The following is a 16,416-nucleotide window of genomic DNA, read 5'->3' as shown; positions in this document are numbered from 1 at the left end:
CAAGCATATGTTGATGATTCTTTCTTTACCTCGAAGAATACGCCCCATGATCTTGGTGGCTTGATGCAGGCCCTCTCTGTTTATGGTTTGGTAGCTAGTCTTCATGTTAATTTTCAGAAGTCTAAGCTGCTCCCTTTGCATTCCAACGACTGGCATAGTCTATTATGGCCCGGGGATATCATTCCATCCACTCAGTTTGTTCGTCATCTTGGTTACCCTTTGGGGTGGAAACTCACTCACCGACAACAAACTGATTGGGTTTTGGCTAAGCTTCGGAAAAAGCTTGAGTACTGGAAACTGGCAACCTGGCCTTTGCACGTTCGTCTTCGAATAGTGCAGTCCATCCTTCTGGCATATATTCAATTTTACTTGCCATTGATCATGTTTACTAAGGCAGATCTTACATCTTCCATGTCTGTCTTTATGGAAATCTTCTGGCGATCCCAACATGGTAGAAAAAGTCTCAGGCTGCTTTCGATGCATCACATTTGTTCTCCCAAGATGCATGGTGGATTGAACATCATGGATATTCATGTGCATATTCTTGCCTACAGGGGGAAAATGTTGCTGCAATTTCTGCAAGGTGACCAGCCTTGGGCTCTTATGATTAGGACTTTGGTCACTCATATCAGTATTTCTACGTTTGGTCATTGGCAACTCGATCACTGGGATTTCTTTTTTGGCTGCACTGATGGCACTTTGCCTGGCTGCCCTTTTTTCTCCTGCTTGCTTCTTGACTGGAAGCATCTTCTTTCTCATCTGGAATGGAATAGACAGCAATCTTTGCTTGGGAATTCTTTGAGAGCTGAAAGCATTCATTGGTCGAAAGTCTTTATAATCAATCAAAGATTTCACCAAAAAAAAAACAAAATGTGTGTGTGTGTGTGTGCACCCACCATATGCATGCTTGCGTGTGTGATAGAGAAGCTTTTGTTTATGAGTTCAGTCTTGGGACTTCTGCTTTCGTATTCTGAGTCTGAGGAGGCCATTTTAGGTCATGGCTGTGGACCATCTTTCCTCCAAAGTAAAATGCTCCTCTATGTTTGGTCAATGGCAGGTATGCTGTCATGCTGGTGAGCTAGATGCTGCAGTGGCTCTTCTGAAGGAGATGGATGATAGTGGCATAGAACCTGGCATTGTAACTTTCAATACTCTACTTGCTTCAGCTGTTTATCAGGTACCTCTCAAATCCTTTTATTTGTACGTGAGGCCTTAATTCATATTCAAAAGTTCCCTGTTATAAAAGGTAGTGAATTAATAGCACAGTTGTGCCTTTGGGTGATTGTAAAATAGCTCAGTGACTGATTTTTTGCAAATTCTTAATTTATATACACAGGAGCGCCTCGATATGGTTGAGTTTTTGGTAGAGCATATGCACCGTGGTAAGGTACAGCCAGACATTACAACATGTGAGCATGTTGTCACTGCATATTTAAATTGCCATCAAATTGATGATGCTGCTGAAGCATTGCGAGTTCTAAGCATTCGAATGCTACAAAAAGGCGGAGTTCAGGGACAGGTGGAAGAAATCTTTAAAAAGATAATTTTGGAGGACAGCTTGCATGTAGAATCGAGTACAATGCAGTTGTTAAAAGATGTATTAATCTCTAAGGGCTTAATCTCTGAGGCTCTCTTGGCAGCCAGATTATCTGGGTTTGGTAACGCTGCCATGGAAGGATGGACTGTTGAGGGGAGCTCTTGGGCAAGACGATCAGGGGACCAATATAGGCCTGTCCACTTGGATTGATTAATAGAAGATTTCCATGTTCTTTTGTTCTTTGCTTTGTACAAAGAGTATGGAATAGTGTGTTTTTTTCCCTTCCGGTGACTCAAAGAATTTCGCCTGTGAGAATGTTGAATGTTATGGATGAGCCATGGTGCATGCATAGTAAGATGCTTTGAAGCTTCTTCTTCATCAACTCTGTGCAGACATTCAAATGCCTTGATTCATGAGGAACCTTCAGCTCTCCATGATAGCTATTGTGAAGCTGGTGGGATTCTGAGAAAGAACTATACTCGGAGTATTTTCTCAAACAAAGTCTCAGCTTCACAAAGAATCTGGCACAACTCTAGTCGAGATAACAGCAGTCTAAAGAGTGAGAGGTCGAACTGACGTTTCACGTGCAGAAATATTTCCCTATCTCCATAGGGCGATGGAACTCCAATGGCAATGAGGGTGGGGGCTTCGGACCCCTTCATGCTCACTTGGCTGGAGGCCTATGTAACCAAGTGGTACTGGGCCGACAATGGGATTGTCCTCAAGGTATAGACCTAGAAGAGATCTTGAGGAAGTAAACAAGCTCCATCGTCCTCAAGGCATAGACCTAGAAGAGATCTGGAGGAAGTACACAAGCTCCATGGTCGATGGATCACATGTTTTAAACTTCAGTGTATTTTACATCATACATCAACATTTACTGAGAAAAAACACACTTCAACAACTGTAGATTTTAAACACCTCTTAACTCAATTAATCAACATAAAAAATCATCAATTTTCTTTGTACAAAATTTAGACAGAAGGAAACAAGATAGACATCCTTTTGGGCCTCAAATGAACTAATCATAAACGCTAGTGTACTTAGGTTGAAAATGGGCATAAGTCATTAGTACTTTGTCTAAGGGATACCTACTACATAAATCCTAGTCTCCTTCAGTTGAAAACAAATATAAGTACATCCTCTAAGGGATACTTTCTATGAGATGCAATGTAAGCATGGCATCTTACCCTTTAAATTTTTGGGGGTGTTGTGGTGTACCTTGGAATAAGCACTATTAATCATCCTATAAAGAAATAATGAGCTTGACTTTCGTTGGACTGCTTTCGTGGCAAATGCCATTAAATTTCTTGTTGTTTTAAGATAAAAGGTAGATATCTTCTTGTTTGGTTTGAATTTTGAAGATGAGAAAATTTGCTAGTAACATTTGATGCTACCTTACAAAGTCCAAATTTGTCTTTTAGTCCGTAATATGAAAATTTTGGGATAACAATGGGCAAGACAATGCCCATAACCACAAGTATGAGGGAAGAAACTATTGAAAGGAAATGACTAGGGACACACAAATATGAGGGAAAGAGTAGCATGCGAAGCAATAAGCATGAGTCCAACAACTTTTGTGGCTACTACTATGTAGAGGGGTTTGTCCCCTATCACTGGTTGAAAGGCAAACTGTTGCATATTTTTGTGCAAGCAATACTAATTCTTGCTCCTTAAACCACATGGTCAAATTGGGACCATTGGATGATCATGTGGCCCCAAAGTCTAAAGCATAGTAAAATCAATTTATGGCTTTTTCTATCAAGCAAAACTCCTACATGCACATGCACACAGAATGATTCTTTATCTTTTTGTAGTAGCTTCATGTTATTCCAATAATGTCTCATATTCACTCATTGTGATTTTCTTAAATTGTCTATATATGTTATTGCATCATCATGTCCAAAGTACCTACAAATCAACCTCCGCAAAGGGAATACAAATCAACCTACGCAGTCTACTATATCTTTTTAGACATTCACTTTGCACACCAATGTGGGATTCTAGTGGGCCATGTTGTGCACCATTTCCTTCTTCATATTTTCTTTTTAGAGGAGTTAAGGGTGAATGGAGTTTGACGAAGGGCTCATTGAGAGAGTTTATCGAGAGAGCTTGTTGAGAGAGTTTAATTGAAAGGGGGGGAGTAGAGAAAGAGTAGAGATGCGAGGTTTATATTTCTTTGTTAGGTGGAGGTATGATATAGCTTGTAGGTCGAGAAAAGGGTCATTTACAATTTCTAGAGTTCGCATTGTAGCAAATGTAGTCTGTAGGCTACGGCACATAGAGACACACACATGCTTTTTTTTGTTGGGTGAACACACACACACACACACACACACACACGCACGCACGCACACGCACGCGCGCACGAACGCACACGCACACGCACATGCACGCACATGTGCAAAAGGGGTCATTTCCAATTCCTAGAGTTTGCATGGTAGCAAATGTAGTCTATAGGTTACACACACACACACACACACACACACACACACACTTTTTTGTGGAATCTTTGAGTCACACACACACACACACACAGATGCGCGCGCGCGTGCGCGCACACACACACGAGAAAGTACGATATGTTGTCACAAATTATCCTCCTTTTGTCGAAAAAATGGTGGAGTTCTACGGATAGATATAGGGAGCCTAAATAAAATTCAGATCCTTTCCCACATATTGAGGGTTGTCTGCTCTCTCTCTCTCTCTCTCTCTCTCTCTCTCTCTCTCTCAACTCGTCTCTGATCTCCACCTCTCAGTCCCCTCCATCTTTGTTTTGCCGTCTTTAGTCTAGAGAGAATCACGGCTCAGCAAACAAGCAAACCTCCAAAGTTTTTCTAAAGTCCAAAATTCGCCTCCGCCTTCGATTTTTATTCGCAAGGACACTAGGTCTACAAGTTCAACTTCATTTTAACCTCAAAGTTTGGCTTAGTTCACAACCTCATTTCTCATTTCAATTCACGGATGGTTAGGTTCAGTTCACCCTAGGTTGGGGCCTGAAGCCTTGGTCCAACTTGGAGGTTAGTTTTAGAAAATGGGCACTCAAATCCATCTAAGCCACTATTGGGGACCCTAAGATGAAGGTATTTTCCTTCTCATGACTTCTACACAAGCCCTCATACTCCACCATTGCAGCCCTATCGATAGCCACCCCTTATGCAAAGACATACATACAAAGGCGCACGCGCGTGCGCACACACACACACACACACTTTCTACTATTTAACTATGTAGTTAGTTATTTGATTTTTGTGATTGTTATGCAATGCATATATTTATTTTAAATTAAAGGTGTCTCAAATATTTTGCATATGCAGCAAAATCTAGCCCACATTGAATATTATATTAAGTCCCACGACATCAAAACTATTACATTTCTTATAATTATAATGATCATGTTATAAAAATTGAATAGTGTTTAGAGACATTGATATCATAGATGTTTTTATCGAAGCTATGCTTATATACTAATATAAAATCTTGGCAAAACTTTGAAAATTTTCACATAAAAGTTTCAAATCCTTGTGAATGTTTGAAACCTTTATTTTTATTAGGGCATACAAACTTTTGACACCGATATAAAGGTTTAGCTTCTTAATGAAACTAACTCGAAGCGATTAGTCTTTAGAGTCATTGATACATCAAAAAATAAAAAAATGAATAGATAAAATAATAACATAATACATCACTTTGTCTGAGTACAAGAATTGGTTTGGGAAGAACACTCTACAACCACAAGTCATTGTGGTTCAAGGTGACCACAGTGTTGCCATACCACCATAAAATAACCAGTGAGTGTGATTATCAAAAAAACAATAAATCTTACTCATTCCCATTTTGAAAAATCTTGAATGTATGTGGACATTTGAAGTTCATTAATCATGCATGCCTCAGTAGACACGTCTTGGAAGATTTTCGCTAGCATTGCAGCTTGGCATATTTGGAGAGCTAGGTGTACAGAGGCAATGGAGTTCACCCTTCCCAGACTATGGCCAGTATTTAGACTGACACAGTACACACTCTGAGGCCATTTGGGCAACCATGCAGAGATCCTCTAGAGCAGCCTACTAGGAGAGTTACTTTTTTCAGAGTTTGGAGGGGATCTCCTTTCTTCTTTGAGTTTCATTTAGGGTTGAGATGGCATTTGGCTCCTTATTAGCTCACTTTAAGCTGTTTTTGCCTCATACATTGCATGATGTACTCCCACATTTGAGCTTGCTCTCGCGGTTTTCATTCATACTTAATGAAGTAATTTTCTTGAAAAAAAATTTACCAGCATTGAATTCCCTTGATACTTAATGCAAACCTATTAGGCAATAGAGGTATAGAATGAACCTAGTAGGTAGTAGAAGTATAGAATGAACCCAAATTATGCTAAGCAAGGCAAAGTCGAGCTAGATCATCTCATCCAAGAAGGTTTCATTTATTCTATTGACAGACGTGATTGGACCTTTCCTGTTATGTTAGTACCCAAGAAAATGGGAAGCTAAATGCCCAGAGTCTACCTAGCCCCTTTCCCTATCCATTCATAGATAATATACTTGATTAGGTTGAATGGCATGAAATGTACACATTCATTGATGGCCATGAGTGGCTACAATCAGATTTTTGTTACACCATAGGATTAGACTTTGGTCACTAAATGGGGTGTGCATGCCACTAAGTTTATTTCCTTTGGACTCATAATTGCATCTTCTACCTTTGAGTGATTCATGGTTGATGATTTTTGTGTTTACTCTACTATTTTTGGCCATTTAAGATATTTGAGTAATGTCTTTGATGGGTGCAAACAAGCTGTTATTTCTCTAAATCCAACATAAAGTGTTTTTTATGTCCGATGTGGTGTACTACTTGGTCATGTGATATCTGAGAATGGAATCAGAACTGAACCAAGCAAAATTAAGGCTATAGAATCCATGCCTGAGCCAACTACTTTGACTTAGCTAAGATCTTTTGTTGGGTTTATCCGTTTATAAAGGTGTTTTAGTTGAGATTTTGCCAAGATAGTTGCCCCATTGTATGAGCTAACTAAGAAGGATGTGAAGTTACACTGACACACTGCGTTATCTAAAATTTTTCATGCACTTAAACAAAAAGCCTCCGAATTACCCATTCTTAGACAGCCAAGATGGAATGTCATATATCATGTACATGTGGATATGCCATTGAGATTATTTTAGCTCAACTCTTCACGATCTATATATCTACATGATTTTTGCTTTGCATAGAGTTCTACTTCTATGGCTTTTCTTTGTATTGCTCCACTCTACTAGCAAAGACATTTTGGTTCGTAGTAGCCCAAGGCTTTTCTAGCTAGCCTTTCTTTTGTTGTCATGGCCTCCTCTGCATAGTCGCCAGTCACAATGGATAGGCAGTGGAGTTTAGAATCATATTGCAATTCCTATTGAAACAAAAAACAATAAACAAGAGATGTGAAGACAAAGCGAATGATCAAATATGATTGCATAATAGAAAGCTTTACAACGGATGCTCTTATAGAGCCAAATCCACAATCATCTCCTCTAACTGAGGCACTAACATTCTTCTGATCTTCAGTGGTCATGCTTGCAAATGAATGTGCTGCACACTACTCTTGCATATATAGTTAACTACATGCATGTGTGCCACGTGTGTGGCACATGCAAATTATTTATGTGTGTATGTGCATCCAATGTGCCTGTAATGTGTGCTCTAACATTCCCCCTTCAAGCACGATCACTCGATTCCTTTATGTGACACCTTGAGAAATAGAGGAATGAAGCCCCAGGAGTGCCCACAATAATTGAATCAGATTCTTCTTCACAAGATCTCAAATGTAATGAAAATGCTGATCAAAGTGTTTGGTGCACAAATGTAGGATAGGGTTCTTGGCCAAAGCAATGGTGCTTTGATTATCACACCATAGAGTAGTTGGAGCATGAGATGAGCCAATCACATCACAAAGAAGGCGTTGAATCCAAACTTCTTCTCTGGTGGCCGTGGAAGCAAAAATATATTCAGCTTCGGTAGAAGATAAAGCCACCACTCTTTGAGCTTTGCTGAGCCAACTATCTGCAGCATTTGAGTAGAAAACACAACTAGAAATGAAACGTCTAGTACATTTATCTGCTCCCCAGTTAGCATGAGAGTAAGCATGAAAAAGAAAGTCATCTTGCCGGCGCTGGAAGAGAAGAACATGGATGTTTTTATCGAAGCTATGCTTATATATTAATATAAAATCTTGACAAAAGTTTGTTAAGCCCATTTTTTTAGTTTCACAATATTGATGCAATATACTCTTATATATTGTCTTTTGAATTTTGAAGTAAAAATTGTAAATCCTGGCGAGAATTTAAAATTTTTTTGCATAAAAGTTTCAAATCCTTGCGAATCTTTCAAACTTTTATTTTTATTAGGACATTCGAACTTTCATTACCAATTTAAAAGTTTAGCTTCTTAACAAAACTAAGTTAAAAAAATCATCCATGGAGAAGACCATAATCCTGTGTGCCATGAAGATAACAAACAATGCGCTTGCCAATGGTGAGGTTGAGGGGATGAGCTACATTGTGAAAGAGTGATAACGGAGAAGGCAATGTTAGGTTGACAGCATACCATAGTATAAAGGAGACTCCCAATAAGACTTTTATAAGAAAATGAGGATGAACTAGAAGAACTAGTACTAGAGGGAGAATACAAATGAGTAAGTGTACCAGGCTCCATAGGCATACCAACTGGATTACATTCAAGTATACGATATTTGGACGAGAGATCACGAATGTACTTTCTTTGAGATAAGTGAGGACATCCATTGGACGATCCCGAACAACTTGCATTCCAAGACAATAACCTAGCTCATCTAAGTCAACCACATCAAAAGACGAGTAAAGATGTTGCTTGACACAAGACATAACGAGAGAATGATTGGAGAAGAGAATAATATCATCAACATATTAAGCTAAGAAAATAAGGGAGTTTGACTATCTAAGGAGATAGAGATTTGAATATGCAATAGAAGACATAAAAGCTAAGCTATGAAGGAAGGAATCCATTTTCTCAAACTAGGACTTAGAAGCTTGTTTTGGGTCCATAAATTGATTTGTGGAGATGACACCTGATGCGGATGATTAGATTTTTCATACGTGGGTGGCCGGAGCATATAAACCTCTTCATGAGAGTCAGAGGAGGGTCACCATGAAGAAATGATGTCTTGACATCCATTTGATGTATGTCAAGATCCATTTGGGTAGCATAAGCAAAGAGAACCTGTACAGTAGTTAACTTGACCAATGGAGATCCAAAATAATCAACACCTGCAACTTGAGAATAACCTTTGGCCACCAAGCAAGCTTTATATTTGGATAACATCCCATCTGCATGAAACTTTCTAGCTCGATTGTGGGGTAAATCAACAAGAGACCAAGTGGAGTTGCAAATAAGAGAAGCATACTCTTCATCCATTGCCAGCTTCCAATAATGAGCATGAGGCCCATGAAGTGCTTCCTCGTAATGGACTGGATCAAGAATGCTATCATTGCTATATTGTACCTAAGCCTAAAACCAGGGGCACTCAGTGGCATAGAAACTACTTGCATTTTCAATTACCTTGACTGAGGGTCTTCGTGAACGAGGTGGTAAGACACGTCGATCATCATCAGTTGGAGGTGGCATTGGAGCCTCTTCAAGTTCATGATAAACATCCTCAAATTCTAAATTATCTGGATTTGGTGAGAAGGAAGATGAAGGGTCCTGAGAGGCTTGACATCCAAACGAGATATTGATCTGATGTCCCATCCATTGGTCGTAGGGTGTAGAATGAGGCAATGCAGTTGATGAAATGTGAGTTTGAATGTAGATAGCCATGTGTATTGCTTCTGCCCAAAAGCTTGCATCCAGATTGCTTTCCACAAGCATGGTGCGTCCAGGATTGTTTATTGTCCAGTTCTTCCTTTCGGCCAACCCATTGAGCTAAGGTGTGTATGGCATGGTCAATTCTTGCTTAATTCCTGCTTGCTAACAAAAATCGTGGAATTCGAAACTCAAATACTCACTCACATTGTCTGATTGTAACACTTTGATCTTACATCCTGTGTGAAGCTCTGCCATGTTTTTATACTGAAGAAAACATTGGAAAGCATCCGATTTCTTTTTCAAAAAATAGATATTGGTCCATCTACTAGCATCGTCGATGAACGTCATACAATATTGACTGCCTCCTTTGATGTCAACGGCATTGATCCTTTGATGTCAATCATCGCCTCTGATTGAGGCACTAACATTCTTCTGATCTTCGGTGGTCATGCTTGCAAATGAATGTGCTGCACACTACTCCCGCATATATAGTTACATGCATGTGCACGTGTGTGGCACATGCAAATGATTTACGTGTGCACGTGCATGCAAGGTGCCTGTGCTGTGTGCTCTAACAGCTCCAAGACTATATAGCCGCCACACCCTGTTATGAAAAGGTTCTAGTGGTCATAGTTTGTTGTAGTCGTTGCACGAGATCCAGCAACGGGTTTGGAGAAGCATGGAATGCACTTGTATGGTGGCTTCAAGGTTCTTTTTGTGGCATGCTCGTAGAAGAATATAAATTGTATCCCGAGATAAAGGAATCCCAATATCTAGGGCTTGAAGGGAATCGTCTGATGGCGGGATAAACATGCAGAATGGTTGCTAAAATGGCTTTAAGCTTCGCAGTAGCCTCAATTTCTTGCCAAATGCATTTAGAGGAAGGGAGACGCAATACTGCGCCTAGGGGCTTCCTGTTTGTCCTATGCGGAGCCTTGAATAGGCTCCTCCAGTCGCCGGAAAAACTGATTCCAGGAAGTTGCGAAAGCTTATGAACTTTGGGGATCGAATACAAGTTCTATTGTTAAGCTTGTAGGCTTTTGCCAACGCGCCACACATATGCTTGCGCACTTAGCTGTACTATTTATAAACATATGTTTATAAGCATGCCTATAAACATTCCGGCGCCTAAAAAGAGCTCTGACGATGCTGGGCCCGCTACCGAATGTCCCTATATCTATCATAAGGCAGTATAGTGCACTCTGCGAGACTGCAGCCAGTACATTCTGTGTAAGCAGTTTTTCAACATTCATAGACCAAATGAGTAATAAAAACCAGTTGTAACCTGACTCTGACAGGCTTCTGAGACTAACCACCGGAAAGCAGCATGACTATACCAGAGGAAATGGTTCATAAGTCGAGCCTATAAGTAGGCATCTTGGCGTATAGTTTGAAGAGTGCTTACGCTATGGCAACATGTATAGCCAACAACATAGGTTGTCTCCACACATTGGATTTTGCCCATCTATGTCAACGCTGAAGGTTTTATGGAGGAATACAAGCCTCAGGTTTGGAGACGGCCAGCGCTTGCTTTTGATATCCCTTACTCCAAATCTCAAAAGCTATGACAACTACTAGCTCGACTGGATTTTCCTGAGAAGAACCAGGGACAGAGAATATGGAGAATTGCGACGAGCCCCAGCTCAGCAAAACTGCACTTGTTTAAGCTATGTGCTTACTCTTGGGACGTACAGAGGTGTTTGGATGACACAACAATAGTCTAAACTATGCGATAACGGAGGATTCACTCCCTGTTTACAAAGTACTGGAGGCCATGTGCTTTTTCTTCCACTCTTATAACGATTTGGAACTCTGATTCGAAGGCCCATTGCTTTCTTTGGACTTAAGAGAGGTGGCACAATTTGTTCATGGAACTTCTGATTGGACTGAGGTAGTGTCGCTGGTCAATGCTGGTGAAAAACTCCAGTTTGAACGCTGCATATAACCTGGTTACAACTCTTCTCTCACAGTCGTCCTGTGTTACAAGGTTATCTTTGCTTCAATAGTAGTGAAAAAGTCAAGTTTGAACGCTTCCTATAACCTGGTTACAACTCTGCTCTCACAGTCGTCTTGTGTTACAAGGTTATCTTTGCTTCAACAGTAGCTATGCATAGAGGAAGTTTGCCCTGCTACTAGTAGTCTAATAGACATCCGTATACTCACGCTAAAGTATGTATAATACTACACAGAGGCAGTCTGCCCTGCTACTCGTATACTCACGCTAAAGTATTGTATCACTCGTCTAGAATTCCATACTAAGGTCTAGGATTCGATTCCAGTCATGCTATAGGCTTCACATATGTTCATATAATCCTCATGGACCAATGACAGGTCTTTTGGAAGTAGTGATCGATAATGGTCACATGCGTTTCCTCCCTCGGCCCTTCATGTCATCGCCGCTGTGATCCGCAATGGCACCTCCGCCTCATCTGTGAATGGGAAGAGAATATGCAACACCTACCCAACCTTTGTGTGAATAACTTGCCCCTTGGCTACTGCTTTTGCCACCCCATCTGCTCACTTTTATTCTCTCTTCCACCCTTCCTCATCCTTTCTGTAGCTCCCACACCCATGGTGATGTCGCTCATCCAGCTAGTAACGTTGTCTCCTATCATCTCACTGAGCGACGAATGTATTGACGGATGGTTGCGCTGACTCAAGATTTACAGTTTTTCAAGTATTGATTGGGTGTGTATCATTTTTCACCCAGAGACAGTTCAGTTGTGCAAGTAGTTATCACAGAGAGATCAGGTGATGACGTTTAGTGGCCCGCGGACGCTGTCAGAGGAGTTGATATATGGTCACGTGTACCTGCCCATGGATGGGGAGAGCTAGAACATCCTGACTTTGGTGCAGCAGCGATGGAGGTGGAGTTTGGACCGCCCATCAGAGGGGAGTATCAACGAAGCAACCAAGGCAATGTGCTGCTCCGAGAAGGAATTAGATGGGTGTTGGAGTCCATCTTCTTTCAGGAAAAGACATACACGAGCTCTTTGTGCATGCACGAGAAGTCATTGCGCTCGCAGAGATGCAACCGGTTGCTCAGGCAGAAGCATCTTGTGAACAAACAATGGAAATGACTAAAATTAGCTCCTTCATACACCCAATGGGAAAGACAACCACTCGACTAAAGATAGCACTCGTAGTAAAGTCCCCATCATGCCACAAACTCTTCGAGCCACTTTTCCCCAAAAACTTGCAAAGCCTTACAATGAATCTTCAAAGTTTTAGGTTTCACCTGATTTTTTTCTATTTGCAAGTTTATGGAAATTGTTCTTGTAAGTGTTTCATAGGTATTACACTTGGAAGATTAAAAATGCAAATTTTATGGCTTTTCATTCATAAAACATGCCTGTTTTTTAGTCGGCTAGAATATAAAATGGAGGTTTTTAAAGTGTGCATGTTTTTATATATAAAAATGTTAAACTTATATAGCTTTAGATATATGGGTTTTAGTTGGATGAATTATGGTTTGTGGAGGATGAGTCTATGGATATTTCAGTCATGGAGCATCTCATTGTGTATGCCACTTACATCTACGATCATGAGCCTCAGGTTTCTTTCTTAGGTTTGCTTGAAATACATCATAGGACAGCTAAGGGCTTGGAAAGTGTAGTTATAAAATTCTTCAGAGAATATGGTATAGATGAGAGAAAAATGGTCAGCGTGGATTTGATGGTGCATCTGTAATGATTGGTTCTACAAATGGATTGGTTGCATTGTTGAAGAGAAGGAGTCCTTTCATGACATCGATACATTGTGTGTGGCACACCGAACTCACTTATGTGTTTCTAACACTTTTAAACAAAATTCTGATGCACAACATGTGGACTATATATTGAATGAAGTTGCTAGAATTTTCAAGAAAAGCTATAAAAGGTCATCTAGATTGGCAGAGTTGGCTAATCATCTTGATTGTCCAAGCTTAAGGATGGAAAAGATACACAAGATGAGATGGTTGAGTAGATTTAAGGTAATTTCCAAGATTTGTGAAATGTATAAGCCGCTTTTAGTATGCTTACAAGAGGAGAATACAAGAATGTCTAAATTAGTTGCAAACTTTAAGTTCATGTACATGTTGCATTTTTTGGGTGACGTGATGGATCATCATGCAAGCTTGTCATATGCCTTCAAGAAGTATTATGTGGATGTTACAACTATTTCTAGTTTAGTGGCTTCCATCATCACTATGCTAGATATGGAATTTATGGGGCCTCAAGACATCAACATCAATATGCAAGGGCATGATCATTTATGGATTTCCTTCTATTCTTGAGTTTGGTGGCCAAGATGGATGGTTATGTTCCATGCATAGGGCTTTAAAAGGGGACATGTACTATGGGGTTAGAATTGATAGATGTGTTATTGGTAGTGATCTTGGTGAAGCTCTTGAGTTTCAAAGTGCTTTTTGTAATGAAGTGAAAAGAAACTTACGATCTAGGTTTTCTGAAAATCATGTGTTGGAGAGCTTCAAAATCCTTGCACCTTCCACGTTTCCTTCAACTCAAGAGCTTCAAAGTTATGGAGGAGATCAACTAGGAGTATTGGTATAGTAGTAAGGAAATGATGTAATGTTAGTGGATGGTACACATGTAGGATGCTTGATTGATGGTAGAGCATTGAAAAGGGAATATCATATTTTTAAGATACAAGCAGCATCAAATTGGAGAGGAAAAGTGTTCAAAGATGCATGGTGCTTTATTAGTAGAAATGAAGTGCTCCATGATAAGTATCCTATGCTTCTTCGAGTTGCAGAATTTGCCTTGTTGCAATGCAGCAGCACAACTATTTGTGAAAGGGGCTTCAGTATTCAGAACATCATCAAGAACAAGGCAAGAAATAGATTGGAAACCAAGAACTTGGATTCACTTATGCAGATTTCAATTGAAGGACCACCTCTAGTAGAATTTGATTTTGTGCCGGCTATACAATTATGGCGAAATGTAGCCAAAACATGTAGACATGCATATAGTGAATTGGAATGATAATGTATCATGACTCCTTGAGCTATTTCTTGCCTTTTTAGTGAAGTGAAATGATAATGTATCATGACTTCTTGAAGTTGTTTCTTCCTTTTTCATGAAGATATATTGTGATGAATGTAGTACCATCATATTTTCATGAATGTATTAGCAATGTTCCCTTGTAAACTTTCAATATATAGTAACATTTCTTATAATATGCCCATTCATGTTTCCATGATTATAAAATCGTTTAGAGTAGTTGTAAAATATAACTTCAAGATTTGTTAAATTTTTGGAAATATGGTTGAAAGTTTTCTAAGGCCATGATGACACATGATAAAATTCAAATGTGGTGAAGTGCTCAAATTTCCCTTTTCCCAAGGCTGAATCATAATATCTCAGGTTTGTGATTGTTAGGTTGATTCATAGACTTGTAAATTTTGAGATATCAGGTTTCTCATTATGCAACTAAAAATATTTTTGGGGAACACTGCTGCGAGCCCGTTGTTGTATACGGCTCTCCCGACTGGATCCAAGAAATGAGCACCTCATGCTTTATGGGAAAGGGACATTTAAGTGCCCCTCATCATGATGGCAATCCGAATCCATTAACTGGGAGAGGCAGTGAGCGGCCTTGGAGATCCACCAGGTAGACCCACAATACTAAAAAATCGAGAATGGGCTAGACAAAAAACCCCAAAAATGATGCATAGAAACCTGCATATAGATCAAGATAAGAGGGTAAAATGTGTCTTGACTCAGCTCATATCCAAGACATTCCCATGTTTCATTTGAATAATCTAGAACATAGGGCAAAACAATTCCTTCCAAAAGCCAATGTTCCAAGATCATCCTAAGCAAAACACATTGTGATAAAATACTAGAGAAATTCCCAAGGGAATATAAGGGAAATCTAAGTAATACTCAAGACTTCAAAGGACATACTGTCCTTTAAAGGAATTCCTAAGTAATAGACACACATGATGTAACTCAGCTATGTTTAAAGCTACAGTCCCAAAAATATCAATAATTTCCAAATTGATTGGGTTGTCTCCCTGCATATAGTATGCCCCAATGGACTATTAATGGACTAATGTAAGAAATGCTTATAGAATGTCTCTATATGTTATGGCCATAGTGTGAACATCGTAAAAGAAATATGTTTCAATTATAGGGAAACCCAAGGCATAAAGAAATTTAATAAAATTTCTTCCAAAGGAAATTTCCTTCATTTCATTTGTTGGAATAATTAAAGCAAAGGATATCATTTCAGAATAAAACTTGCAAGGGAACAATTAAATAATCCTACAAGTAACCATAAAATAACCCATGTATGATAGAAACGCATGAAAAACATTGACATTGCTCCATGTAAATCAATCCAAGCATCAAAGTCTTCTTCTCAGGATTATAAGGCTATTCAACATCATGATTGGTTGAGAATTGATCAAAGGACTATGGAAACTTTGATTAGTCCATATACTCCCTTGGGAATTTCTCTAACATTATATAAGCTCTCTACAAGCATTTCATTAAACTGTCTAAATGCCAACCTCTGATTATTTTCGATGACTAGAATGCCAAGATTTTATTATGCTAGTCTAGATAGAGTGACATGGATAATTGTGTGTCGGCATTGAAGCCTGGCTACCACAACTTGAATGAATTATTCTAACTTTCATTTGGTTGTAATGGTGCCAAGTGAGTCGACATACCTCTCCATCGAATTCGCATTTAAAAATATTTGGCATGATTTAATGGACTCAAAATATGGTGTTGGCAACCTCGAGGAGTACTTTATGGTGCATTATCTCCATTTATTGTAATATTGGAATGAATTATTTGATGGAGATTACTCTTGACTCCCACTTTGATTCTTTGTATGAAGGGGTTGGATAATACTGGATTGTTCTGACTTGTGGTTTAAAAAGGGCAATGGCATATGTTTGCATTTTGTTTCCTTTAAGATTGGAAACTAGTCCAATAGTATAGTAGGCTAGATTGTTTGATAGGAAACACACACACACACACACACACACATACGTATTTTCTTCTTTAAAGAAGGTAGTGCAATTATAATATGTG

The 16,416-nt window shown here is 39.4% G+C and overlaps 1 protein-coding gene across 5 annotated transcripts in view; it reads left to right on the top strand.

Moving 5' to 3' along the window:
- LOC147892651 (Tetratricopeptide repeat (TPR)-like superfamily protein) overlaps positions 1-2,450 on the top strand; it is a 173,031-nt gene extending 170,581 nt beyond the window's left edge. For all 5 annotated transcript variants that reach the window (XM_087387653.1, XM_087387650.1, XM_087387651.1 and 2 more), the window contains 2 exons: positions 1,058-1,177; positions 1,337-2,450. In XM_087387653.1, the coding sequence (XP_087243779.1) occupies positions 1,058-1,177; positions 1,337-1,747 (531 nt within the window). In that variant the 3' untranslated portion in view covers positions 1,748-2,450. The remainder of the gene's footprint in view (positions 1-1,057; positions 1,178-1,336) is intronic.
- The last annotated feature ends 13,966 nt before the right edge of the window (positions 2,451-16,416 follow it).

This window comes from Dipteris shenzhenensis, chromosome 16 (assembly GCF_047967505.1).
Source record: "Dipteris shenzhenensis isolate YYH24624 ecotype China chromosome 16, Dip_SZ_1.0, whole genome shotgun sequence".
In the NCBI taxonomy this organism is placed as follows: Eukaryota; Viridiplantae; Streptophyta; class Polypodiopsida; order Gleicheniales; family Dipteridaceae; genus Dipteris; species Dipteris shenzhenensis.
The sequence above is the reverse complement of the archived record's forward strand: the minus strand, read 5'-3'. Positions and strand labels throughout refer to the sequence as shown.